Source organism: Cetorhinus maximus, chromosome 18, assembly GCF_964194155.1.
Source record: "Cetorhinus maximus chromosome 18, sCetMax3.hap1.1, whole genome shotgun sequence".
Lineage (NCBI taxonomy): Eukaryota > Metazoa > Chordata > Chondrichthyes > Lamniformes > Cetorhinidae > Cetorhinus > Cetorhinus maximus.
In genome coordinates this window covers 76,641,201-76,662,608 of record NC_135896.1, presented here as the reverse complement: position 1 = coordinate 76,662,608, position 21,408 = coordinate 76,641,201, and the positions used below count along the sequence as shown (strand labels likewise).

Here is a 21,408-nt window from a genome sequence, read left to right as displayed (position 1 = left end):
ATGTTGTAGCAGGAATGATTTCATTGTTTGAACAAAAAAATAAATTCAAACTTTGCAAAGAAATTGAAACTATAGGTGAAGTGGTAAGTGTATTTACATGTGAAGGCATTTATAAATATACATTATATACAAAATAATTTTATAAAAGTATAAAGTTCAGTGCTTCACATTTAAATTAATTATGAAATACCCAACCTTAAAAAAAATAACATTATTGATAGTCTTGGTCTTTGATTTAAGGGATCAGCAATGAGCAGTCTGTACATGAGGCTCTGCTCCCTGTCTGCTCCCTGTGAGAGTGTTGATCCAATCCCGAGGTGGAAGGGTAGGGGAGTGGGCCCTGGATCCGTCATTAAGTGCTGCTGTCTGTGGTTTGTCTCAATTCCATTACCTGGCCTTTTTCAGTCACTGAGTGCGCCTTAGGGTTAAAGTAGGCCCAGTTAAATACACTCCACTCTTCAAAAATAATAAATAGGAACCGCTCCGTGAGTTTGCAATCGATCACACTCCTGTGTTTGTCTGTGTTCACGCTGAATCTGCATCTCCAGTAACAACAGTTGCTCTCAGACACCAGCATTAAATCAGCACACTCAGCATCTTCTCCTGCAGAGACTCGGCACACTGAGAGAACTTTACATTCAGTCTGTGACACTGCATCAATGGGACCAGTCTGGTCCCAAAGTCTATCAAATCTCCAATTCTCCACTAACAGCAGCAGTTCACTGGGCTGAAGGCTCCAGAGAGATTTTCACCATCACATGCCATTCAGAAACTGAGAGCCAGAGCTGGTCCTTCGCAAAGTCGCAGCCTCCACTTTTCAAACATTTCTCCCAATAGCAAGTTGTGAATAAATAGAACAGCAGTCCCACTTTGTGTAAACAGACAGACTGGGAGACCCCAGACAGACTGTAGTATCTCTTGCATTGCAGCCTTAAACCTGGGCAGAGAGAAAGAGAGAGGATCATTTAAAATGTCTTTCACCAGCTTATTTCTCCCTTAAATCAACACACTCATCCTGTGATCCTGGATTCCTGTTGCTTTTAAATGTAGGCAAGCAGTGAAAGGTGGGGAGGCTGAGACTGTCATTCGAAGATGACCTGTCTCACTCCCCAACAATCCTTTTACCACCAGGCTGGGATTTACTGCCAGCCTACGTTTCAGATCCATTGAAAGTAGACCCCATTCCTTAAAACAGCAGAATCGTCTGGTATTTGTTGCTACAAATGAGCTGCAGCCTGAAATTTCCACTTGAAGACCAATCCGACTCAGTGACTGAGCACCGCCTCCCCATACCTCAAAAGGTGGAAGAGAACTGTACTAACGTATAGCCTGACTCTATCAAACCTCCCCCCTCAACACCCAGTGTATCTCTCAACCTTGTCCCTTCCTCCCCAGTGTTCTGCTTCCCCAGGCTCCCTCCCTCCATGTACACTATCTCCATCCAGTGTACCTCCCTCTGTCCATGTACCTCTCTCCCTCCCTCCCCTAAACCGTTATCCAAAACCCCGACTCCTATGTACCTTCCCCTACCTGGTGTACACCTGTACAGCTCCCTCCCCCTGGGTACCTCCTCCCACCTGTGCCCTTTCTCCCAGAGTGCCACACAATGGTTTGCTTTACCTCAGTGACGACATCCTGCAGCATGCCCTCAGCAGTCCGGTATACCGGCTGGTACATCAGGTCCTGGGCACTTGATATCGTGGATATTCTGCACGCCAGCTTTTCACTACTAAACAAAGAGGAAATCAGGCGAGGGAAAGAGTCTGAGAAAGTGCTGAGCAGAAGCACACGGCAGCACTCAGACATTCAGCAGGGAAAGTTAATTATAAAAGCAGTTCCACAAAAGCAGCCAGTGAGTGATCCCAACACATGTCCAGTGGAATTAGCCAGTAGTTCACTGCAGACTTCCTCCCCTTTGAAATCAATGGGTTTGGGCATGGAAGAGTAAATGATGCTGTGGGTCACCCACTGACCTTAGAGAGTTTCACTGGTGGGGGTGGGTGGTGGGGGGGTGGGGGGGTGGGGAAGATGGGGTAGTGACAGGGGGTTCGATCTGCTGAGGGATGTAGCCAGAGACAGGTGAGAAGGCTGTTTAGATGGCACTGACAAACAGGGAGCCTTGTTCTCACAGCCTTGTGCTTAAAGTACAAATGGCAACTAGAAAGAGCGCTGAAAGTGTCCAGTGGAGGTTGGGGGTGGGGGATCTGATGGGTCTAAATTGTACCCATTGTGGGTCAACAGTTTTGGGGAGAGAAAAGACAGGACTAGTAAATATTAGGGTAGAGCTTTCTAATTTACACTGGAAGTGATTAATTCAAATAATGAAATTCTGTAACAGGCAACAGGTTTGGATCAAAGAGCCCAGGAGCAGTAACTATCATTGCCTGAGGTTAATGGAGACTGTTTTAGAAGTGAAATCCGTTCATAAACTGATTCCCACACTGATTCATTTCCTGAAGCATTCTATTCACAATTCAATTCCTGCCCTAAGTACAGAGCTCCCTCAGCACTTTCCTTCCGACAGTGCAGAGCTCCCTCAGCACTTCCCTTCCAACAGTGCAGAGCTCCCTCAGCACTTCCCTTCCGACAGTGCAGAGCTCCGTCAGTACTGCCCCTCCGACAGTGCAGAGCTCCCTCAGTACTGCCCCTCCGACAGTGCAGAGCTCCCTCAGCACTGCTCCTCCGACAGAGCAGAGCTCCCTCAGTACTGCCCCTCCGACAGAGCAGAGCTCCCTCAGCACTGCTCCTCCGACAGAGCAGAGCTCCCTCAGCACTGCCCCTCCGACAGTGCAGCGCTCCCTCAGTACTGCCCCTCCGACAGTGCAGAGCTCCCTCAGCACTGCTCCTCCGACAAGCAGAGCTCCCTCAGCACTGCTCCTCCGACAAGCAGAGCTCCCTCAGCACTGCTCCTTCGACAGTGCAGAGCTCCCTCAGTACTGCCCCTCCGACAGTGCAGAGCTCCCTCAGTACTGCCCCTCCGACAGTGCAGAGCTCCCTCAGTACTGCCCCTCCGACAGAGCAGAGCTCCCTCAGTACTGCCCCTCTGACAGTGCAGAGCTCCCTCAATACTGCCCCTCCGAGAGCGCAGTGCTCCCTAGGCATTGCAATGGAGAATCAGTCTAGATTATTGTGCTCAAATTCTGACTATGAACCCATGGGCTTCTGACTCAGAGCAGAGAGCTGGCTGTGACCATGCAGATTCATTTCAGGCAGTGAGATGAGCCTTTGGTCTCTCAGTCCATGCTGTGCTTGTTTCCCAGAGTGGAAAGGTCAGTGTCAAACAACACAGTCCCCTGTGTAAACCCCCAACCATGTCCTGGCAATTAGTGTCCTACAACATGAACGGGCTGTTACCTAATCAAAGGCCCCATGTAACAGCCTTGGTGCTGAAGCTGAAATCTCCTTGACAGTCTCAGATTTCCAAACTTGTCCCTTCAGGTTTAAATTACATTTGCATTGAATTACAGGTTGGACACACCTCCCCTCAAAATAGTCTGCTCATTTTATATTAACATTACTGGGAACAGTACAGAGGCCACAGGGTCCAACTCAGTCCCAGGCCCAGCCCTGCCCTCAGCTCCTCTGTCCCTACCCTCAAAGCCTTTGCCCAAGGCCCTGTCCACCCTCAGGAGTGAGTACTCAGGATTTGGAGAGCTGGGAGTTACTGGGACCTCCACCTAGCCAAGGATTAATGGGTTACTTTCCTGAACCTCTGTTTAGCTCAGTGTGCATCGAGTCCCAGAAATCCCAGGCAGTCTCTTCCCTAAGTTTACTTTGGGCAATAGCGACCTCACATCTACCTCTTCTCACCTTCCCACCCCTCCTTCCCTTCCTCACCCCTCCCTCCCTTCCTCACCCATCTCTTTAATCTCCCTCCCCAAGTCTGGTTTTTGTCTTGGCTTTGTTCAGTCAGCCCTTGTGTTCCAAGTCAGGAACACATTGGTGCTGGTGTTTCTGGTCACAATGTGCATGGAGGGTCTAGGGGGGTCCTCACCCCGAGCTCTGAAGAGTGAACACAGCGCCGGGTAGCGTCCCCATCACCATCTCACCCTCATCCAGCAACAAGTCACATGTTCCTTCCCCAGCTGGGAGTCTGGGATCACCATGACAACAGTGAGCACCTGTCTGGGATCACCATGACAACAGCGAGCACCAGCCTGGGATCACCATGATGACAGCGAGCACCAGCCTGGGATCACCATGACGACAGCGAGCACCAGTCTGGGATCACCACGACAACAGCGAGCAACAGTCTGGGATCTCCACGACAACAGTGAGCATTAGTCTGGGGTCTCCACGACAACAGCGAGCACTGTCTGGGATCTCCATGACAACAGTGAGCCCTGGTTAATATGGCCTGATGGTGACAGAAGAGCTTTTATTTAATACTAGGTATTTGGTGTTGTGACAGAAGCCTGCTTGATCTCTGTAAACCCGTGTCTTTTACAGGAAATTTAATAGCCATGATGTATTGAGAGTCTAATGTTACAGCTGGTCAGTCAGGAGGAGCTGCAGGTTTGAGAGGTGTGGATTCTCAGTCCTCTGGAGAGTTAATATTGAGAACGCTGCAGGAATTGCTGAACATGATGGAAGACCCTGTTTCTGTATTTCTTCTCCCGACACCTCAGTTAATCGTATGAGGGAGGGAGGGACATTCAGCCTGGACATCGCCTACACACCCTGCACACTCTCCACCCGCCTGCACAGCCCCTTCCCCACAACCTGCCCCAGTGCCAGAGATCCGCGACAGTTTTCTCTGAGATTACATTAGGAAATAGTGTCCTCACATCTCCCTCCCTCCCTTCCCCACCACCCTCCCCTTACTCACAATACACCCTGCACAGACTGCAAAGGACAGGGATCTAATGTCCTAAAATGCTGACAGGCCCTGGTTCATCAGTGCTGCTATATATATCCCTGTAGATCTGATCATGGACACAAGACTAAATTTCCAATTTGTTTTCATCACAAAATTGAGCCGCACTGGGCCCTGATCCGAGGAACTGAATTGCTTTGTGTCCCTCTGATTGTCAAACTTTAACTCTTGAAGATGTGCAATGAGTGGAAGAAATGGCAAATTACTTACCACGAGTTTCTGAGGGGCAAGCTTTCCTCTTTTCTACATTTGTGATTTTTATGGCATTTGAGTTCTTGGGACAGATCAGCCTTGAGGCCTGTAGCTAAATTCCAATCCAAGGCACAGTTCCTGTCTTTGTAATTAGTCTTCTCCATAATACAGTCTGTTTCCAGATCAACCTTCTTGTTGGTAAGTTTGAGCTGGGACGCCACGATCAGATTGTCCCTTTGGGACTCAGTCAGATTGTTCATGGTCTCGGTGTCTCGGTGCTGCCCCCCATGAGGTCTTTGCATGTGCCTCAGAGCGATGCCTAGGATACACAGCAACATGACAAAAGCCATCAGTCCAAAGGCCAATGACACAGCCACCCAGGGGAAGGGGTTCGGTGGCTGCTGCCGCTTCTGTGACGGACTGGGAAATACAGGGATCTCGCATAGTGAACCCATGAAGTTGAATGGGCATTGGCACACAAAGCTTTTGCCATATACGCCAGCGTGGCACGTCCCGCCATTGTGGCATGGCCTGGAGTCACACTCATCCCCCAGCGGTTGACTGCAGTCCCGGCCTGAGAAACCGGCTGTGCACGCACACGTGTAGTTGTTGATGTGGTCGATGCAGGTGGCTCCGTTGGCACACGGGCTTCTGGCGCAGTCATTCACATTGATCTCGCATCTTTGTCCAGCAAAGCCCGCCTGACAACGGCACATTCTCGACAGCCCCAGATCGAAGCATTGGCCTCCTGCAGAGAGAGAGATGATAACAGTACAGCAGCAATTCAACAAAGGGCGGCTCTTAATTAACATTCAACAAATGCAGCCTAGATCCAGCCAGCGATTCGCAGGCCCCGCCAACTATTCACAGGTCCCGTTGGGGATCCACAGGCCCTGCCAGGGATCCACAGGCAGGACATAGCTTGGAGGGGCACCAGTTCGAAACTCCACTGATACATCCCTGTCTACCCAGCAGGAAGCTGAAATACCAGCTGAGCAGCTACTGCCTGCCATTAACACAGATCAATGACATTAACACACACATAAACAGACACTGTCATATTGTCGCAGGCTCATGGCCCAGTTGCCAATTAGACTAGAGCAAAATGTTTAAAACAAGTGAGCTTTATGCAGCCATGGCTGTGGTGTCTTTAAGTGAAGAGTGGAACAAAACAGAAACAGGGATTATTTTCCATTAAACACATTTTCACTGGTTCATCCTCTCCAACCACCCTCAACTGAATACTTTCCTGTCTTTGAACCTTTGAAGCTGTGATTCCTTCTTGATTAATCTTAATTACCCTTAAAGATTACTTAAAGCTGCACCTTGTCTTGGTCATTCTGACATTTTATACAATTTCTTAAGGCTGTATCCCAACAGCAGATACCAAGCTCTGAAAAGTCTGTGGCTCACATATCATCCCTCTCTCACTCTATTATACATCCCCCCAAACCCCAATAGCAAAGGTCCAGGGGCTCGAGTGAGTCCCACCATTTGGGAGAGGGCATCACATTTCCATGTGCCAACTCAGCCCTATGCTCAATGGTAAAGGCACATGGTTGGAGGAATGAAAACCCATGTATAACCCAGGCATTTTAAGAGGGGCGTGGTTGTCTAATAAATTGTACTTTAGTGTCTCCATAGCCCATTTGATTGCTAACACATCTATAACCTAGGACGGTTCTGCCCCCAATGTCCTACATATCCATCTGGAGAAGGAACTTGCAGGAGAAATCCAGAACCATCAGTACTGGATCTGAGCATAAGGCATCCTCTCAACTCCCAAATACAGATTCCCCTTATTTGGTTCCTGTGATTTGATTGGATTGTGGTTCAGCTGGTAGCACTCTTGCCTCTGAATCCCACTCAAGAGCTTAAGTACCAATATCAAGGCTGACACTTCAGTCCAGAACTGACTGAGTGTTGCATTGTTGGAGGTACCATCTTTCAGATGAGATGTTAAATTGAAGCCCCATCTGGCTGTTTGGGTGGATGTAAAAGATCCCATGGCACTACTTTGAAGAAGAGTGGGGGAGTTCTCCCTGGGATCCTGGGCAATATTTATCCTTCTTTCAACATCACAATAAACAGATTATCTGTTAATTGCTGTTTGTGGGATCTTGCTATGCATACATTGGCTGCTGTGTTTCCTACATTACAAAAGTGACTACACTTCAAAACTACTTTATTGGCTGTAAAGCGCTATGAGATGTCTGGTGGACTTGAAGAGTGCTATATAAATTAGAAAATGGTGGCAAATTCTGAGGTAAATTGTTGATAATATTCGACTAGGCTCAGGAATATTCTTACTGCTGTTACTGTCATGGGTCTGGGCCATTTCCTAAAGGTCTTTACTATGTCCAGTTGGGTTTCATTATTTTGCATGTACCGGGAGCCAGTATCGAGTGATTCTATCTGGGCAGCTCAGAGCCCCTGCCACCTTTCAGCAGCTAATGGGTGGAATGTTGGGGCCTCATGTTCATACATCAACGCGTGCTGAGATGTTGTAATCTATAGTGACGGCTGATGTTGTAACCTATGGTGATTAACAAAAATCAGAAGTGGTGCTGGATAGCTCTAGAAAAGCTGGTTTGACAGCCAACTCGGGGAAATGCCAGTTGGATTTGTGGGAGTGCATTATTTGGGATATACATGGGAGGGGTGGGGGAGTGCATGCAAAATAATGAAACCCAACTGGACATAGTAAAGACCTTTAGGAAATGGCCCAGACCCATGACAGTAACAGCAGTAAGAATATTCCTGAGCCTAGTTGAATATTATCAACAATTTACCTCAGAATTTGCCACCATTTTCTCTTTAAAAAAGGTTTATATAGCGCTCTTCAAGTCCACCAGACACCTCAGAGTGCTTTACAGCCAATAAAGTAGTTTAATGTAATGTAATGTAGGAAACACAGCAGCCAATGTGTGCACAGCAAGATCCCACAAACAGCAATTAACAGATAATCTGTTTATTGTGATGTTGATAGAAGGATAAATATTGCCCAGGATCCCAGGGAGAACTCCCCCACTCTTCTTCAAAGTAGTGCACTTGACAGTCTTTTTTCAACAGATCCTATTAATGGTATTGGCCAATTCCCTTTCAGAATCCAGGGAGGACACAAAGTCAGCATTTTCAATCAGCCTGTCCACGTCGGACATGGGGCATTAATCAAAGTTAATGACTAATTTTAAAAAAATTATTATAGGATCTCCATGATCCGTGGAGTTTTGGTACCATCTTTATGGGGTTTGATCATTAACTGTGGGACTCTGTTATGATCTCCCTAGCTCTGGGATTGTTCTGGCCTCTTGGGAGATCTTTAGTATCTTTGCCCCAGAGATCCTGTATGGTTTCACCAAGACCATTATCCCTTGTGGTATTCCACTATCACATTTAATATGATGAAATTTCATGGGTCAAGAGGTTAAAAACAACTGCATATCTTTCGACTATTTTAAGCAGTTTTGGTTGCTGTCGGTTCTTTGCCCAGAATCTTGGGTCTTAGTTTCCTGAGAAACCACAAAAGTTCTAGCTTGGACACTGGTGTCTCCTGATCTCTCCATGGTTTTAACAGATCAATAAGACAGGCCTGCTCCCATTGTGTCAACATCCCCTGCAAGGAATACTCTCACCATTATCTCCACAGTGGTGGGTTCTGGCCTTTGTTAGAATGCACACTGACACAAGCCTCAGATCCAGTGCTCAATTAAACATTCAGACTGGAGCATAATGTTCAAAACAGGTGAAGTTTATAATCCTACAGCAGTAGTGTTTTTGTGAGCAGAGGTGAAAACAGTAATAGGTTACTTTCCAGCACTTGCATTCTCATTTCTCTCCAGCTTCTCCCAGTTGAACCATTTCATTGTCTTTGATCCTTCCAGACTGGCAGTCCTTCCTGATTGATTTTAATTGCTTACATTGGCTATTCTGACATTTTAGATAATTTATTTTTTTCATTTGTTCATGGAATGTGGGTGTCGCTGGCTAGGCCTGCATTTATTGCCCATCCCTTCTTAAAGCAGTATCCCTTATAATAGAGTCCTCAAGTGCCTGTGATGCACATATTATCCCTCTCTCTCTCTGTTACAACACCCACACATACACACACCATACATACACACACACACATATACAAAGCACATACATAAGTATTGTAGCAGGGTGATTATCTTTAAAAGGTAATTTTAACTGGAGTGGGAGGAGATGTTCTTCAACTAACTGAGTTTAAAAGGAGGTTTTTAAGGGTAATAAAGGGAGCTGAAAATGCGTTGTGAAGTATGCTGTTTTATGAATTATATCATTGTATTGAAACTGGGATGTTCAAGGACTAATGTTTGCAGGAGAAAGGGCACACACACGTACACAATCATCTTTTAGGGACTGAGGGTGTGAATGAGGGGGTTCCTCTTGTATTACAGTCAGTTTTTAGAGTAGGATGGTTTAAATTTGGCATTGATACAGAGCTATGCAGAGTAAGCAGCTGAGCTCTGGGGAGAGTGCAGGGTGGCAGGATTATTGTGGATTGATACTGGGCTAAGGGGTGAGAGTGGAGCATTGGGGTTAGTTTGGGATTGATACGTGGCTATGGGGAGTGTGCAGGTCAGTGAGATTAGGGCTAAGGAGAGAGAGTGGAGCAGTGGGATTAGTTTGAAATTGATAAACAAAGACACAACAGAGACACAATGGGCCAACTGGCCCGCTCCTCTGTCAGCGGATGCTATAGTTCAAAGCATATTTCTAAATCAGTTTCTTCTACATTTAAGCACGTGGTTACAAGGAAAAGCACAGGAATAAAAATGGACAAGAGCCCACGAATTACCGTTTGCACAAGGGTTGCTGGTACAGCGGTCCACTTTCTGCTCACAGTTTAAGCCAGTAAACCCCAGGGGGCAAGTACAGGTGTAATGGGTCCCCTCTGATCTCTCAGAGCAGGAGCCACCATTGAAACAGGGGGAATCAGTGCAGGTCAGGGTGCTGTCCTCACAGTGCTGCCCAATAAAGCCAGGTAGACATGAACAGCTGTAACCGTCATCCAGTTCCTGCAACAAAAGGACCACTACATTAGAAACAAATCGTCCATTTCAAGGGAAGGTGATTAAAGGTACACTCACTCTTGAGTCTCTCTGCCTGTAACATTCTAACACTGAAGGAGGCCATTTGGCCCATCATGCCCATGCCATCTCTCTACAAGGGCAATTCAGCTCATCCCACTCCCTCGCCCTTTCCCTGCAGTCCTGCAGTTATTTTCTTCCTGTGCTTACCCAATTCCCTTTGTGAAAGCCGCGATTGAATCTGCCTTCACCACACTCTCAGGCTGTGTGTTCCAGACCCTAACCACTCGCTGCATAAAAAAGTTTTTCCCTCATGCCGCCATTGCTTCTTCTGTCATTCACCTTAAATTGGAGTCATCTGGTTGTCAATCCTTCCACCAACAGGAAGAGCTTCTCTCTATCTACTCTGTCCAGTCCCCTCATGATTTTGAACACCTCAATTGAATCTCTGCTCAACCTTCTAATCTCGAAGGAGAACAACTCCAGCCTTCTCCAATCTATCCTTGTAACTGAAGTCTCTCATCCCTGGAACCATTCTGATAAACCTTTTCTGCACCGCTTTAAGGCCTTCACATTCTTCCTAAAGTATAGTGCCCACAATTGGGTGCAATAATCCAGTTGAGGCTGAACCAGAGTTTTATAAAGGTTCACTATAACTTCCTTGCTTTTGTAATCTATGCTTCTAGTTATAACCCTTGGACCCGTGTGCCTTTCTAAACTGCTTTCTCGATGTGCCCTAGATACACTAGTTTCGGTTGAGTGTTAACCTGCCAGGAATATGGTGGGTTTTCCCCCCTGATCTCATTGCCCATTTATCTCCATTAGATGCCTCTGGAACAACTTGGAGATCCATGAGCTGAGAATATCAGGGTAGGGGATAGAAGGGCATTTAATTTGGTGGCTTGGACGGAAAGATGAATGTACCATCCAGGAAAATAGTTAAATTTGTGCAGCTGGTGGGACAGCACCACTCCTTAATAGGAATCTCCCCTCCCTGATAGGAATCTCCCCTCCTTGATAGGAATCTCTCCTCCCTGGTGCTGCCTTCTGCTGGGTGATGATGTCACTTTATTCCCTTGTGGTGATGATGAGGAGCACGAGGCTGGTTGAAGCTAAGCAGAGGTGAGCTGTGGGTTGTCCCTTACCGTGCAGGTACCCCCGTTGCTGCAGGGGTTACTGTCACATTTGCGAATGGCCGATTGGCAATTTTTGCCAGTGTAGCCGGGCTGACAGGTGCAGGTGTAACTTCCCTGGCCTGTGTTGGTGCAGGTTGCATTGTTCCGGCACGGCTTGTTGTGGGTGCAGTAGTTGAGATCTATGTGCAAAGCACAGAGAGAGAGGCAGAGAGAAAAAGGTTAGTCACAATTCACAAGCAACACAAAGCAGGTTGAGGAACTCCATCCTCCCTCCCAACTCCCTAAATTCACCAAACAAAGTGACCAATCGGAATAGCACAGGTTGTGGAATAAAGGGGCAGAGTGAGGGTCTGTTCCACACTGAGGGAAGAGCCGGGATACTGTGGGGAGGAATGGGACTGAGGGTCTGTCCCCACAATGGCATATTCTTTCCCATTCCCTCTCCTGCCTTGGATGTAACTCCCAGGGTGAGGCAGTGGGATCCTGCTGGTTAGATGTGTAATCCGGTACCAGATGCATTCACTAGTGTCAACCAGTAACTAGCACTGGGAAATACCGGTCCTCCAACCAGATACAGCGCTGGGGGAGTGTATGAAGTGTCTGGGTCTTGACTCCTTAAGACTCAACTGACCCACTGCCATCAAACACCACCAGACTTTCAGAGAGTTGGTAAGGGGTTTATTTTGACACAGACTTTGTGGAATGTGTTCCGTGAAGGGCTTGGAAGAGTGAAAGCTTCATGGATTTTCTGTACATGTGACACAGACACTCACCCTGGTTACAGAAGAGGCCACCCCATCCTTCCTTACAGGTACACTGAAAGGGCTGTTGACAGGTCCCGTGTAGACATCCTGGATAGTGCATGCAGTCATCACACAAAGGCCCCTGCCATCCAAAGTGACACCTTGATACACAGAGAGAGAGAGAAAATCATAGAATTAATTATCTGTGGACCTTGACAAAAAACATGAAACTTGGAAACACAGACATCCATAAGACCATAAGACATAGGAGCAGAAGTAGGCCATTCGGCCTATCAAGTCTGCTCCGCTGTTCACTTTCCTGCCTTTTCCTCACAACCCTTGATCCCTTACTGATTAAAAATCTGTCTATCTCAGCCTTGAATATACTTAACAACTCAGCCTCTACAGCCCTCTGCGGTAAAGAATTCCACAGATTCACTACCCTCAGAAGAAACTCTTCCTCACCTCTGTCTTAAATGGGTGACCCATTATCCTGAGATTATGCCCTCTGGTCCTAGACTCCCCTCCAAGAGGAAACAACCTCTCAGTATCTACCCTGTCAAGCACCCTAAGAATCTTATGTTTCAATAAGGTTGCCTCTCATTCTTCTAAACTCCAATGAGTACAAGCCCAACCTACTCAACCTTTCCTCATAAGAAAATCCCTCCATACCGGAATCAACCTAGTGAACCTTCTCTGGACTGCCTTCAATGCCAGTATGTCTTTCCTTAGATAAGGGACCAAAATTGTATACAGTATTCTAGGTGTGATCTAATTAGTGCCTTGTATAGTTTTAGCAAGACTTCCCTATTTTTATACTCCATTCCCTTTGAAATAAAGGCCAACATTCTATTTGCCTTCCCTATTACCTGCTAAACCTGTATGCTAACTTTTTGTGATTCATGCACGAGGACCCCCAAATCCCTCTGTACTGCAGCTTTCTTCAGTCTTTCTCCATTTAAATAATATTCAGCTCCTCTATTCTTCCTGCCAAAGTGCATAACCTCACCCTTTCCCACATTATATTCCAAGTGCCAAGTTTTTGCCCACTTGCTTAACCTGTCTATACACCTCTGTAGACTCTGTGTCATCCTCACTGTTGGCTTTCCCAACTATTTTTCTGTCATCCACAAACTTGGCAATAGTACATTCACTTCCCTCTAAGTCATTAATATGTATTGTAAATAACTGTGGCCCCAGCACTGATCCCTGTGGCACTCCACTAGTTACAGGTTGCCATCCTGAAAATGCATCCCCTTATCTCAACTCTCTGTCTTCTATTAGTTAGCCAATCCTCTATCCATGCTAATATACTACCCCCAACACCATGACTCTTATCTTATTAAGTAGCCTTATGTGCAGTACCTTATTGAATGCTTTTTGGAAATCCAAATATATGATATCTACTGGTTCCCCTTTATCTATCCTGCTTGTTACCTCCTCAAAGAATTCTAATAAGTTTGTCAGGCATGATTTCCCCTTCATGAAGCCAAGCTGACTCTGCTTGTTTATATTATGCATTTCTAAATGCTCTGCTATTAGGTCCTTTATAATAGACTCTAACATTTTCCCAATGATGGATGTTAAGCTAACTGGCCTATAGTTATCCTTTTTTTTAAACCAATAAACCCCATCCTTAGATAATATACCAACAAACCCTATCCCTTTGATGGGTGGGGTAGGAAAGGCTGGAATGGGGGTGGGCGAGAAGGAGTGGGAAAACATGGGGCAGTATAAGGCCTAGTGGAGGAGGGTGGGTGGATTGGGGTGGGATGTAGAGAGAAGGGTTGAGGTTGGGTTGGGTATGTTGTGGCAGGACGATTGCAGTGAGATAGGGTGGGGCAAAGTGGACTGAGGTTGGATAGCTGTGATAGCATGGGGTAGAATGGGACAGCAATAATAGTGAGAAATTAAGAAATAATAACACCTGGACTGAGTTATGCTCAGATCTAGTGATAATAAAATGTGATGTGTGCAGCTGAGTCACACTGAGGGATGTTAAATCAGTGGAACTGGATTTACAAACTCCTACCATCAGTAACTTACTTGCACTCGCCTGGTCGGTCACAGTACCCGTGCTCTGTGCTGCACCCAGGCTGGCAAATCGCTGCAGGGAACAGAAGAACAGAGTCAGAATAAAAAGGTATCGTAACTCCAACAAAACTATAGACTGATCACAGATTACTAATCTTCTGTGCCAGTATTAACAGCAGTGCCAGCAATAATCCCCAGTGTCAACAGTAACCCCCACTGCCAGTAACAACCCCCACTGCCAGGATGAACATCCCTCCCTCTTCCCCTGTCTCCCCTTTCCCCCATTTTCAGTAATAATGACCCCAGTGACATATATATAATGGACAGTGCCATAAATAACTCCTTGTACCAGAAATAACCTCTTGTTGCCAGCATTAACTCTCCAGAACAGGTACATTCTGGACAGTAACAATAAGAAACTCCAAAGACACTAAGTACCCACAGTGCTGGGATGCACATGGCTCCTTCTCCACTCACCTCCCCTTCACTCTCCTCTTCCCCTTCTCTCTTCTACCTCCCTCTCCATCTCTCTCCCAGACCCTCTCCATTGCCTTTCCCTCTCCCCTCCTTTCCCTCTCCCGTTTCCATCTCCCTGGGTCAGTGCCAGTGTGGATGCTGAGTGCCTCTCGCCTTACGTTGTGCACAGTATTCATTCTCCCAGCCAACCATGCAGAGGCGTTGTCCCTCCTGGCCACAGGTGTAGTGTCCAAAGGTATCGTTCCTGGGCCGGCAGTAGTCGGAGCATCCATCGCCGTAGTAATGGTGGCTGCAGACCACCCTGTATGAGTAGTGTAGTTGGGTGTGATCCCCACGGAGGACATCATGTGACCAGGCCATGCCCACAGGCTGGTGTCTCTGGATGGCAAAACGGCTGATCAGCATCTCAGGGCTGGTGACATCTGTACACAACAAACAGCTCATGTTAATGCAGGGCAAGAGGGTAAGCGTATAAGACAAGAATGCAGAAACTACAGGTATTGTACAGGAAACGCAGGTATCCTACAAGTGTTTTCAGCAAAACAAGGGGAGTTATGCCCCTCCGTCACATCCTCCCGAACCCCTTTCTCTCATGCTGTACTCATATTTCCCACCATTACAATCACTTCTATTAAAACCAGGGGCTAATGTTCAAAATGGGCACTGGGTTACTGCCAGTGACCGAAAGGTCCACAAATTAATTGGAGATCCTACACCGGTTAAGTGTTCAGAAGGAACATCCTCAACTCAGTGTGTGTCTGTGTGGATCTGTATGTTTGTGTCTCAGGCAGCTGGGAAGGGGAGGCTGGGAAGGGGAGGCTGGGGATAGGAGGCGGGTCAGGAATGAGGGGGCTGGAATTGGGGGAGATGGGAAAGGGGGGGTTGGGTGGAGCAGGTGTGGCAGACAGGAGGGCATAGACAGGGAGAATGAAATGAGAAGTGATGCCAGAGGCAATGAATGGGAATGGGGTGACAAGAGTGGTGGGGGGAGGTGGGAGTGGGGAGTGTGTGGGAGAAGCGGGCATTGGCAGAGGGGATGGGCAGGAGGGGAAGGGCAATTGCCAAACTTGATCCAGGCCAATTCTCAACCTAACGTGCGTTGCAAAACCAATTATATTGCAGCTAAAGTGCAGTTCATGGGGGTGGGGGATGGGGAATTCAATCAGGAAATTAACTCCTCAGAAACCCTAATAATCTGTATTTTGGGCTGCAGAAAACAAGTAACATTTCCAGATCAAATCCCTGTTGTCATCATTACAGACTGTTCTTTGATTCCAAAACGAGTAGTGAGATACAAATCCCAGAGTGATGGGGATAAACTGATCTGGAGTTGTAGAGGCACATAAGTTCCAGCATGATGGAAATAACCGGTTCCTGGAGCGATGGATGTAAACTGATCCCAGAGTGATATAGACACAGATTCCAGAACAACAAAGAGAAACTGATCCTGGAGTGAAGAGGTTCCAAAAGGCATTTGTTAAAGTCTGTCATAAGAAACTGCTCGCCAAAGTTGAAGCTCATGGAATTGAAGGCAAGTTATTGATAGGGTTAGGAAATTGACTGAGTGGCAGGAGACAGAGAGTGGGGATAATGGACAGGTACTCTTATTGGCAGGATGTGACTAATGTGTCCCATGAGGATCTATGTTGGGGCCTCAATTATTCACAGACTTAGATGAAGGGGTGGAGAGTCACATATCCAAGTTTGCAAATGACAAAAAGCTAGGCAGCACTATAAACAGTGTAGATCAGTGATTCTCAAACTGTTTTAGATCAAGGACCCCTTTTCAAATGGATTCATAATCAAGGACCCCAATCATCTGTATGATAATATATAATGCTGAAAATATGAAAGTACTGGGTGTAAATAGTGTTTTAATATGCTTTAAAGAAATCAGTTATATACCTCTTGGTGAGAAGGGTGATCCTATTTCTCACTAAAATGGATATTACATAGGATATATGGCACAGAACAGGCCATCTGATCCAACCAGAGAACAGGAGGCCGGAGAGAGCAGGAGCCCTGAGAGAACAGAACACACTACCGGCCACCACTCATTCACTGACTCGTATCACAGCACTTTCACGTTATTTCGTAGACCCTCTGGGAAGTCTCTGGGCTCCACCAGGGTATTAATGGAAACATACAAAGCAATATTAACAGATTGAGTGAAAAGGCAAAACCATGGCAAATGGATGTCATTCACTCTGGACCTTAAAAGGATAGATTAAGGTGCTTTCAAAATGAGAAAAAGCTAGAACTGGGGGGGTTTCCAAAGACACTGGAGGGCCCATCTGCGTAAATCATTAAAATATCATGACCATGTACAGAAGATAATCAAAAAGGCTAATGAAATGCTGCCTTTATCTCTAGAGGACTGAAATATAAGGGCGTAGAAGTCATGTTTCAGCTCTATAGAGCCCTGGTTAGACTACACATGGAGTACTGTGAGCACTTCTGTGCACCACAACTTAGGAAGGATATAGTGACTTTGTGGGAGTACTGTGTAGATGTGCTAGATTCAATGATACTTGAGTTAAGTTACGATGAGAGGTTACAAAACTAGGATTGTATTCCCTGAATTTCAAAGGTTATGGGGTAATTTGATCAAAGTTTTCAAGATATTAAGGGGAACAGATAGAGTCGATAGAGAGAAACTTTCTGCTAATAACAGAGTCTAGGACTAGAAGTTAGAGCCAGGCCTTTCAGGAGTGAAATTAGGAAAAATTTAATGCAAAAGGTGGTAGAAGTTTGGAACTCTCTTCCACAAACAGCAATTGATGCTAGATCAATTGTTAATTTTAAACCTGAGATTGATGGAGCTAATCAAAGGTATCAACGGATATGGGGCAAAGGTGAGTGTACAGTTTTAGGTTGCAGATCATCCTTGCTCTCATTGTATGTTAGGAACAGGCTTGAGGGGTTGAATGGCCTCCTGCAACTATGATCCTTGTCACACAGATCCCAGAATAATGGGAACAGACAGTTCCCAGAGTTATAGAGGCACAAAGATCCGGAGCGAATATAGACTGATGGAGATATACAGATCCCCGAGTGATGGAGACAGATTGATTCAGGAAAGATCTGGAGTGACAGAGGCACACAGATTCCGGAGTAATCCCAGAGTAATGGATACACACATATCCTGGAGTAATCCCAGAGTGATGCAGACATACAGATCCTGAAGTGAGTAATCCCAAAGTCACAGGAAGCTGGAGTGATACTGGAGTGATAAAGACACAGATTCCAGAGTGATTGAGACACATGGATCCTGGAATGACCCCGGAGTGATAGAGATGCATAGACCCCAGAATGATCCCAAAGTGTCAAAGATGCACAGATCCGAGACTAATCCTGGTGTGATCCTGACTGATCCAGGAATGATGGAGACACACAGATCCTGAAGTGGTGGAGATACACAGAACCAGGAGTGGCCGAAACACAGAGATCCCAGAATGATAGAAATACACAGTTCCCGGAGTGATTCTGGATTGATTTTAAATAAACACAAATCCTGGAGTGATAGGGATGCATAGATCCAAGAATGATACACAGATCCCGCAGAGATGGAGACTGACAATCTTGGGGTGATGGAGATAGATTCCGGAGTGATGACGACAATCCCGGAGTGATGGAAACAGATAATCCTGGAGTGATGGAGTTAAATTCCGGAGTAATGGAGACAGACAATTCTGGAGTGATGGAGACAATCCCGGAATGATGAGTGTATTTGGATCTTTTAGCTCTCATTCTTCTTCCTAACAATATGTCAGCCTTCTCCTCCCCCATTACAATCGATGAAACCCTTCCAAAAAGGGCGGCGTTTATTGTTAAAGGTGTAAAACGCAGGAAAAGGCCGCCTTGACTTCTTGGCAAGGTTTAGCTTTTCTCACCAACGTCCAGCTCGGTTTCCCACGCCAAAAATAAACGAAAGGAAGTTGATTGTGTTGAACACTCAAGGGCTCTGGGATGCAGAGCTGCTAATTCAGCATTGAATAAATGGAGGCTGTAACTTCAAAACCCCTAAACCAGATATTGCCATAAAACTAAGAAAAAGGGGTGGAGGGGTGGAGGGGGAATGCAAAAAGCCTATGTTAAAACTTGTAATATATTTAAACTGGGTATTTTACTGAGGGTTGATGCACAGAAGGTGCGGCTCGCTGCCGCCCCCTCGCGGTGTGCGAAACCTGGACACTTACTGGGGCTCGGCAGGTTAGAGGGAGAATTCCAGGCTTCGATTATCAGAGAGAAAGTTCCCTGTCAAATAGAAGAGATAGAAACTAGAATTAGCAATGACTGTTTAATAATCCGCATCTGTTGTAATAGTAATAACATTTATTATAGAAGTGAGCCGGTTCTAAGATCCCCCAGTATGACCATACTGGGTCAAGGGTTTTCATTCCTGATGAACTCCCGGGTGATTTATTCCCCCTTCTGAGAGGGTGTCTGTCCCTGCTGCCCCTGTATTGGGTACAGGTAAAAGGTGCTCCCTTTATATGTGCATCAGTAACGGGTCAAACACCACTGGTTTGGCGTATCTCTATCTCTGTTTGCCTGTCTGTTTGTGTATGTGTGTCTGTGTCTGTCTTTATGTCTCTGTGGCTGTCTGTCTGTGTGACTGTTTCTGTCTGTCTCCCTGTGCCTGCGTCTGTGCATTTCTGTACAAGAGCCTTGAAGTTTGTATTTCTCCTGGGTGGTGTTTGTGTGTGTGTCTCTATTTCGATGTCTGTTGAGTGTGAGTCTTGTGTGTTTCTGCGTCTATCTTGTATCTGTGTTAGCTCATAGTTCAGGTCGCAGCCTCTCCATCGCTCATTCCAGTCCTGCCTTGTTTGCCAGCCGATATTCCCACTCTCACCCTTCAGCAATGTGACTGATTCTCACTCTGAAACTCCACTTTATTTAATAGTTCAATGCCTTCTCCACATGAAACAGTAATGGCCCTACCCAGCCCACTCCCTCCCTCCCTCACTCTCCCTCACCCCCCCCTACTCTTCCTCCCTCACCCCCCCCACCCACACACACACACCTCCCTCACCCCCTCCCTTCTCCACTGGTCCCGAGTGCATGAACCTGACTGTTCCAAGCAAAGATGCCCTCACCGGCCACTTGAAGGTGAAGTTCAGCCTGACCGGGCTCTGGTTCACTGCCACCCTGAAGGAGTTGCTGCCCAGGAGCGAGGTGAGCACACTGCCGTAGGTGCAGGGCTCCGGGGATACCACCTTCTGGAAGTGCTTCAGACAAACCCGAAAGAAGGTGCGACAGGCCGGCATACAGTGACTGCCAGCCGCCAGCAAACCCCTGGCATTCTCAAACTCCTCGATCCTCAACTCGAATGTACCGCTGCTGGAAACCTTTCAAAATAGAAACACAAAGACCAGAGTGAGAGATGACAGGGCAAAAACAGTGAGAGAGAGAGAGAGGGCTTGAGAGGGGGGGGGCGGGGGAAGAGGGGAGGTGGGGGGGGAAGAGGGGAGGTGGGGGGGGAAGAGGGGAGGTGGGGGGGGAAGAGGGGAGGTGGGGGGGGAAAGAGGGGAGGTTAGGGTGGGGGAGAGGGGAGGTTGGGGGGGGAAGAGGGGAGGTGGGGGGGGGAAGAGGGAAGCAGGGAGATGGGAGAGAGAGAGAGCAACATAGAGAGGAAGAGAGAGAGAGAGAAACAGCTGCAGAGATGCTGATTTAAGGAAGAGAATGCAGCCTCCAGTAAGACGGGCAAATCCGTGGGGGGGTGGGGGGTTGTACATGGAAGATTTACCTGGGGCACAAAGAGTAGTAGGAGCGCGGTGCCAATGCTGTGTAAAGCTGCCATTCCACAGCTCCCCCGAGCAGTGATACTCTCCGAAGCCTCACTATTTCTCTTCTCCTGACTCACTGGACTCCCACAGGCAGCTTGATGTCTCTCTTTTTTTAAAAAAAAAACTAGTCAGTTGTAGCAGCAAGGGTCCAGCTCTTAAACTGGCTTCTCCGAAATGTAGCTGGTTCCAGGAACGGACAAAATATAGGTGTTCGCACTCCCGCGGCAAGCTCCAAACCAGGTGTCAATCCGGAGCTAAACTCCCGCTCCCGTTAGGTTTCCCCCCCAACCCGGTGATGTCTAGGCTGCAAACTGGGGGTGGGTGGGTGTCCGTATGTATGGGACAGGACAGGCTGCTTCCAGGCACCAGCCTCTCTCTCTCTCTCTCTGTGACACTTCTCTGCAGCTGCCCAGCCTGCGAGCTCCCTTTAAATAGTGGCTCTATTACCAGGCTGTCAATCACTGGGAGGGGAGCTAGGGGGTCCTCCCCCTTTGCATGTATTAACCGGGCTGTCAATCATTGCGATGGTGCTGTGGGCCTTCACTTTCTCTTTGACTCACTCTTATCACCTTGATAAATTGTTGATGCACCAGGATTAATCCAGAGCACGAATTTTCTCTGTAGTCAGATCCCAGTGCAGGAGCCTGAACTGTGACAGACAGCAGCAGCTGCTCTACATTAATGGGCTGATCAAATACTGAATATTATATGGCTCACCTTCAAACAGTAACTCACTGGGAGTAGTGACAGGTTACTGAGAGTTTTCAGCTTTACGTTTTCTGGAAAGCTTTAATTTTTTTTTGAACAACGAGTTCGGGGAGTTTGGGAGTTTCTTTGTAAACGGACAACAGTGTAGTTTGTTTTTTTTTAGAATTAAGCGCTCAATCTAAAACAAGGCTCCGATGATGTTTTATTCTTGGTTTAGCCGGTGCTGCTTTAAATTAAACACTTGATCTCACACAGACAGTTAGATCATCGAACTACATTTAGATATTTAAACCATATCAGGTTTAAACGATGCACAATTCATTCATTGATTTGTTTTGCCTCCTGGGGGTATTTCTGCCTCCATCACCCACACACTCACTCACCTCTGAATCCCAATCT

General features: G+C 46.9%; 1 protein-coding gene across 1 annotated transcript; it reads right to left on the bottom strand.

Annotated features, from left to right (window-relative positions):
- Positions 1–5: 5 nt before the first annotated feature.
- dll4 (delta-like 4 (Drosophila)) lies at positions 6–20,704 on the bottom strand. Its single transcript, XM_078562924.1, has 11 exons — positions 20,262–20,704; positions 19,612–19,863; positions 18,712–18,769; positions 14,671–14,934; positions 14,048–14,108; positions 12,032–12,162; positions 11,268–11,437; positions 9,891–10,110; positions 5,087–5,816; positions 1,621–1,729; positions 6–937 (listed from the first exon to the last, which is right to left on the bottom strand). The coding sequence occupies exons 1-11, from the start codon at positions 20,313–20,315 to the stop codon at positions 932–934; spliced, it is 2,055 nt and encodes a 684-aa protein (XP_078419050.1). The 5' UTR covers positions 20,316–20,704; the 3' UTR covers positions 6–931.
- Between the last annotated feature and the right edge of the window lie 704 nt (positions 20,705–21,408).

What these genes read in the sequence shown, in the direction of transcription:
- dll4 (XM_078562924.1), bottom strand. Translation starts at nt 20,315, where the DNA reads ATGGCAGCTTTACACAGCATTGGCACCGCGCTCCTACTACTCTTTGTG. An exon ending in CTCTAACCTGCCGAGCCCCA is followed by an intron (nt 14,935 to 18,711) that starts GTAAGTGTCCAG and finishes TGTTGTGTACAG; the next exon opens with ATGTCACCAGCCCTGAGATG. An exon ending in GACCGACCAGGCGAGTGCAA is followed by an intron (nt 12,163 to 14,047) that starts GTAAGTTACTGA and finishes CTGTGTATCAAG; the next exon opens with GTGTCACTTTGGATGGCAGG.